The 7,100-nt window shown below is 39.9% G+C and overlaps 1 protein-coding gene across 1 annotated transcript; it reads left to right on the top strand.

Moving 5' to 3' along the window:
- Nucleotides 1–3,319: 3,319 nt before the first annotated feature.
- On the top strand, nt 3,320–4,914 carry LOC146258624 (uncharacterized). Its single transcript, XM_084672789.1, has 2 exons — nt 3,320–3,767; nt 3,873–4,914. Exons 1-2 carry the CDS (start codon nt 3,324–3,326, stop codon nt 4,530–4,532), a joined length of 1,104 nt encoding a protein of 367 aa, XP_084528915.1. The 5' UTR covers nt 3,320–3,323; the 3' UTR covers nt 4,533–4,914.
- The last annotated feature ends 2,186 nt before the right edge of the window (nt 4,915–7,100 follow it).

Raw genomic sequence — 7,100 nt, 5'->3', positions numbered from 1 at the left:
GTGCTGAAGCAGTGGATTAGTCAATCTCTGTACTGTCTCACCAGGACATGATAAGACAAGACAATTTGTCCTCAAACTTGGGATTTGCTGAATTGTTGGTTTCCCAAACCTCCATGATGAAAAGAGACACATGTGAGAGCCTAGAGAATTGAATGGCGTGTGAGATGTCACCAATATTTTGGCGTGTGTTTGTCCTGATTGTGACCAGCTGCAAAGCCACAACATTTTTAAGGCAGCCGTAGTGAAAGTGATGTCTAGGATTATACTGACATCTGCAGGACAAAAGGATGCATGCCTCAAGCTCTGGTCCTGCAGGATTGGCTGGAGCAAAAAACAAACAAGATTTGGCATACCAAAATACCAGAATTAATATCGCTCCATATCCTGTCGTAAAAAGTGCTTAGTGCGAGATCATAAATCTTGGAGTGGAAGTTGATGCTCAAGTTTCCCAGTTGAAAACATGGCAATGGTGGAGAACCAAACTGTGTGTAAAAATGGATTTATTTGTCAATAGAGGCCCTGGATACAAAGGAATCTTGTTCAAGGGATGTAGCTTAGCTCAATTAGATCAATAATATGGAGCTGCCCCCCCCCATGTGGGATTCCCTGGCATGCAAAATGACATTGTGTCGTTGGGCAAGGCACTTCAACCTACTTGTGTCTGAACTTACTGTAAGTTGTTCTGGATAAGAGCATCTGCTAAATGACTAAAATGTAAATGTAATGTTACTAATAACAGCTGCCTCTCTACTGGAAAGGCTGTCAGTGATATTTTGGAGTGTGTGGAGTGTGGGACTTAGTGCCCATTCAGCCACACGAGCAGGGAGTTTGGCCGCTGTTACTGGGTGATTCCACCTGGCTTTCAGATGGCTTTAGAAATAGTCCCACATGTGTTTGGTGGTGTTTAGGTCAGGGATCCATGCAGGCCAATCAGGTTTTTCCAACAAAACATTTCTGTATAGACCTCACTTTTTTCATTGAGTTCAAATCAAGCCACATAAAGGCTGTTTTTGTGGTTTTGGGATAGAGACTTGGTTCTACTGATGGGTCATGTTGACTCATAAAATGTTACTTTAGACAACTTTTTGCTTGAAACTTTGTGGCTACATTTTTGGCTTTCGATTATGCTCCTATGCACAAAGCAAGGTCCATAGAGAAAAGTTTTGTTGAGATTGGTGTGGAAAAACTTGACTCTTGTTGCTAAGAGTTACTGTAAAAAGCAAGCTTTGATCAAATGTCTAGATCGGAAAATGAAAATGGTGCTTTCCGTGTGGGACCACAGCAGGTTGGTCTTATATCCTAACAGTCCAAGATACAGTAATGTGAAACTGTGTAATCTGACTTTTATAATACTGTAGCATATTACTGTAATTTAAGCACTAAGGCCAATTTGAAACATGTATCTTGCATTGTTTGCTGTTGGATGAACTGATTGTTAAAAGTACTAAACTGAAAGAAGATCATACTGTTGTGTTTCGGTGATTAAACCAAATGTTCCCATGACATATGACAATGATCTTGTGTTTGAAACAATGATTATGTGGACTGAAAACATGCAACTGACTGAAAACATTCCATCAGGTTTTGAAAGAACGACTAGCTGCGTTAAAAGTGTGACCAGTTTGGATCTTTGTACACCTTACTTGCGGAAATAGTATCAAAGCGAATAAAATAAACTGTAATAGTCCATCAAACAATAAACCCATTAAATCATCTACATTAGAAGCCAGCAGACCAATTTAGCCCTTTCCCAAGTGCTCTTGAATGATCCTATCCAAATGAGGGATTATTTGAGCTGTTGACTCATACAATGAAACCAGAAGATATACAGTCTATCTCAATGCCATGAACTTCTCTGTGTGTTTGTGTATGTGTGTGTGTTTGTCTGTATTCTATTGAATTGGGTTTTAGGGCAGCAAGTATCTCATGATTGGGATGGTGCTCGGGACCCACTGTCCTGCATGTGTTAGATGTTCCCTGGTCCAACACACCTGATGTGAAATGAAATGATGATGATGATGTTTGTTATCAGGCTTCTCCGGAGCTTCATAACAACCCATTCATTAGAATCAGGTGTGTTGGAGCAGGGAAACAGGCAGGACAGTGGGTCCCAAGAACCAGGGTTGAGAAATACTGACTTAGAGTCTGTTCCTGTTACAGCAGGGTAGTAAAATAGTAATTTCTAGTGTTTTCTCTATCTTCTGTGTATTTTAGTTTTCAGCTTTTTAATTTAAATGATTACAGGTGGGGCTCTCCAAGTTCACAAGGGGTTTTGCACAGACACATCATGAGCTATTTTGATGCCACAACCATCGATGTTTAAAATGTATAGTGACTCCTATCAGCTGTTATCATAGCAGTTGACAGGTTCACTGTGTCTACTGCTGAGACAAAAGGGAGAGAGGCAAAACAGCTGAATGTTAGTGCATGACTTTTACAGATTTCTACCGCGATCTGTACAGACACTTTTACAAGCAGAATGCTAACCTGAATCTGTAGCTACCTTTTTCATGTACGGTTGTCATTTATGCCACAGATATTTAGGAGTTGTGCTCAAAAATCAATTCATTATTGATTCGATATTTCAATTAAGTTCCAGAAGTGGAAATCATCCCTCGGTAGGTGAATTCGTTTGTGTAATTTGCGTTACTTTACTGATTCGAAGGAGCGATTCTTGTCAGACAACTTTTCTGATTATGATTCAGCAACGTTTGAACTTTTTCGTTACTCTGCTTTAAAGGCTCGGTATCGGTGTTACGTTTGCAACTTTGGTTTCAGATTATTGCTAATTAGGCCCAGCCTCTTTTTTTATCAAGCTTCATTTTAGTCATTAAGCAGACGCTCTTATCCAGAGCGACTTGCTTTTAGGAACAAGACCAGAAAAGTATGCATGTCGGCAATATATTGTAGAAAATTCCTATTTACACAGTTATTTTGCTTTCGAGAATAGTGTGCTGTTTATTACTAACCAACTAACACCCTAAAAATCGTAAGTAAAAATGAAACACCTTTTCAGAAGTCCAGTATAAATAAGTTTCAATGACTTTTTTGGGCACTTCAGGACATGCCGTAAACCAAGTAATTTTCTTACTTGAAGATACATGTGCTGTGTTTTTGCAATGAAATAGCCAATATAAGTTACAAAAACATTGGAGAATTGAAATGTACAGCGGGCGAATCAGAATGTTGTCCCAATAGCTGATGTCATAAAGCCATGTGTCATTTCTAATGTGTCATATCTGTTGGTCATAATGAGTAAAAAATAACTATAAAAGTCAGTGTCAACACTGAAGTCACTTTCTTTTCCAATCAGAACAGAGAACATGAGCGGATTTCCAGCAAAGAAGCGGATGGATAAGAAAAAGAAAGAACGGACACGGGCGGTAAAAAGCGGGCCACAGATACTGGCGGAACAGAGATGGTTCCGGAAGATGCAGGCAGCACAGAAGGATGCTGAAACGATGCTTAAAATTAAAAGGTGGATAGACCTAAAAAGCAAATTAAATAAGCCGCCTGAAAAAAGGCTGGCAGAGCTACGGGAGGCAGAGAAAAGGCTGGAAGAAGACCGTCAGGACATGCAGAGGCAGGAGAGGTTGAGAGAGTGGATGCACAAGGAGCGAGAGCTGTGGGAGGCAGACCAGAGACAGAAAGAGCAGGAGCTCAACTCCAAGAAAAAACTGCAGGAGACCAAGACACCTCACACACAGGTGCCTAAGTCTCCTACCATCTTGGAGGAGTTGAAGATGTTAGATGAACTGCTTGAGGAGGTAAGACTATATGCCAAACATATCATTTGTTTTTTACTTCAGAAAAGTGTATTTTGTGTTGGGTATTCCATTACAGTGCTAACAATTTTCTTGTCTCCAACACAGTTGGCAGATATCAAACTGCCTTCAATGTCCCCCATCCATCAGCCAGTCTATCCAACCCCCACACCCCTCCCAATGGGTAAAGATGGAGCATACTTGGGCCTCACCACCACCAAACCCATGGACGCTCAGGCCAGGCACCCCCACAGAGTCAAGCCTCTCACCTGCACACTTCTTCCAGAGGACACTCAAATCGACACCCACCCCTTGGCCAACCAGGAGGAAGGATTAGAGAGTGGACTGGCGAAGATGCAAGTACTGGAGGCATCTGTTGAGGAGAGTTCCAACAGTGCCATGTTGATGAAAATGGAGAATGAGATAAAGGCTGAGGAGGTGAAAACAGCAAAGAAAGAGAGGGAGTTCATAGAAAAGCAGAAGAAAGCAGAAAAGCTGGTGCAGGAGAAGATGGAGAAGAAACAGAGGAAGCAGCTGGAGCAGGCAGAAAAAAGAAACATGGAGATTCAAACCAAACTGGAAAATGAGAGGCGCAAAATGAAAGCTCTAGAAAGGAAAGAGAATCAAAGGTTAGCAGAAGAGCAAAGAAAGGAAATGAAGAAGAAAGAAAAGGAAGAGAAAAAGGCAGAAAAAGGACAATTGGAAATGGGGTCTTTGCCAAAACGTGGCTTCTTCGAGAAGATAAAGAGGGCCTTTCATTTCCACTGATAAGAGAGACTTTCCATCTACGGTAACACCAACCGTAACAAACATCAGGGACTACCCTCTTTTCTGTCATTGCTATGTAAGCAAGGGTTTTTGTGCTGCTGACCCTTCCAAACAAGGAAGTTAAACGTCTACACCTTTGCTCACTCATTTGGATCATCAATTTGAAACTGTGGAGGAACCTCTTATGGTGCTTTGAGGAACCTTCAAGAAAAGAAACTCTGTGAAGAATGTGTAGTAGTAGTAGTAGTAGTAGTAGTAGTAGTAGTAGTAGTAATAGTAGTAGTAGTAGTAGTAGTAGTAGTAGTAGTAGTAGTAGTAGTAGTAGTAGTAGTAATAGTAGTAGTAGTAGTAGTAGTAGTAGTAGTAGTAGTAGTGTTGACTAATAACAATAATAAAATGAAATGAATAAATGAAAAATCTCACAAGATTAAATAAATACAATGACAAACAATATGTTGGATGTATAGTTTATTGTTTTTGGATATCTAATTACTTTGCTCATTGTTGACTTATGAAGTAAAGATTGCTACTGCTCTCGTGCAACCCAAACACAATTAGAACTGGAGTCCCAATGTTACAGTAATAGTTTACATAAAACCACAATAGACATTCTCAAACCAGTATGATATTACCCACTGCCTATCATATAATTCCTGTCTTGTCATTCTGAAAGTTGATTAAGTGAATAAGCTAAGCATCAGATCGGAAAATGATTGTCCTTCCTCTGTGGGTTCACAGCAAGGTGGTTTTATATCCTCACAGTCCAAGATAATAGGTCATAAAACAATAAACCCATTAAATTATTCACATTAGAAACCAGCAAATCAATTTACCCCTTTCCCAAATGAGGGATTATATGAGTTGTTGACTCATACGATGAAACCAGAAGATTCATCGAAGATTCAATCTCAATGCCAGGAACTTCTCTCTGTGTGTGTGTTACTACCCTGCAGCACTCTTATGTAACCCGTGGGTATAGCATCATATGCTATGCTATAATCTTGTGTAATTAATGGAATATTAAACTTCCTTAAGAATTCTGAATGAGTAAGTGACTGTTGTCATTAATCAACTGGGAGATCAATAAATTATTGTTTTGGACCCATTTGGGATAGAATATTGACTTGTTCTTATACTATCTACTATATTATATAAATTGTGTTTATACATAGAAGCCAACATAAAAGAGCCTTTCTATGAAAGTTAAGATAGCTGAAGAGGGATTTTATCAATACCAAAATTGCATTTTTGTAGGAATTCAATACCCCCAACTTTTAATAAAGTTGGGAATAAAATCAGGGCCGGCCCAAGCCTTTACGGGGCCTTAAGCAGAATTGATTTGGGGGCCCTATGGCGTTGGTTATGAATGTATGTATGTATGTATTTATGTATGTATATATGTACATACATAAATACATACATACATACATACATACATAACCAACGCCAAAGGGCCCCCAAATCAAATATATATATATATATATATATATATATATATATATATATATATATATATATATTACAGTTTTTCACAATTGTTAACACACAAAAAGCAAAACTTTGGCACAATTTTCACAACCTTAACGTCATGTACCAATTGCTCGACCCAATTTATCACTACTTTACACTCCCTTGCATTAAACTGACTCCATCTGCATTAAACTGACTTTCCTTGTTTACACACTGATGTCATTTACACATCACCTTGTTGTCAAAACACTACACACAATGTTCAGTTGTTGCACACACTTCTCAAGTAAAGTCTCAAAGCATCAACCTACAACACACAACTATTCAAATCTCTAAACACTCAGGTCTGGTGAGCAATTTGCGATCAGGACTGCAGCATAAAAAGGGCCTTGAGCCTCTTTTGTTTGGTGAACAAAGGATAACTTAGAACATATCAACAACCAGAGAAGGAGAGGGGTAGCAGTGAGAGGAGGAAGAGGACAAGGAATAGGATGACAAGGAGGAAGAGGAGAAGCAGAAGGAGGTGGAGGAGAAAGAAGGAGAACGGTCTCTAATCTCTAATGAGATTCGGGCCACCGAGGTTGACCATGTGCTCAACCATGGTTTGAGCGTGAGGGAGGCTGGCCAGAGGGTCCAACCAAATCTCAGCCGCTTCACAGTTGCTGCCATCTAGAAACTTTAGAATGGAGAACAGGTATGAATCATATTTGCCTTGTGTACTGAAATATTGCATATCAAAAGAATACAGTGTGCTCACTGTATTTGTATTTTGCAGGACTGAAAGAGAACCACGACCATGCCACATTCAGAAACATCCAGACCGTTACCCTCTCTACACTGTACCATGTTCTCCACAGGAATGCAATGCGGATGAAACAAGTGTACAGGGTCCTATTCGACCGGAACACATCAAGGAGTTACGGCAAGAGTTTGTAAGTCCCATACATTCAGCACTGACACATGCATGTATTGCACCTGTAATGTGTCTCACCGTACCCCACTGTGTTGACCCATCTGTGTCCATACTATACAGTAACTTGCATTATCATGCTGTCTGTTCCAGCAGATCCAGGATCATGACACAGCTAATGATCTATA

Source organism: Hypomesus nipponensis, chromosome 14, assembly GCF_054491055.1.
Source record: "Hypomesus nipponensis isolate SF chromosome 14, ASM5449105v1, whole genome shotgun sequence".
Classification (NCBI taxonomy): Eukaryota; Metazoa; Chordata; class Actinopteri; order Osmeriformes; family Osmeridae; genus Hypomesus; species Hypomesus nipponensis.
This window is presented reverse-complemented; position numbering and strand designations above follow the sequence as displayed.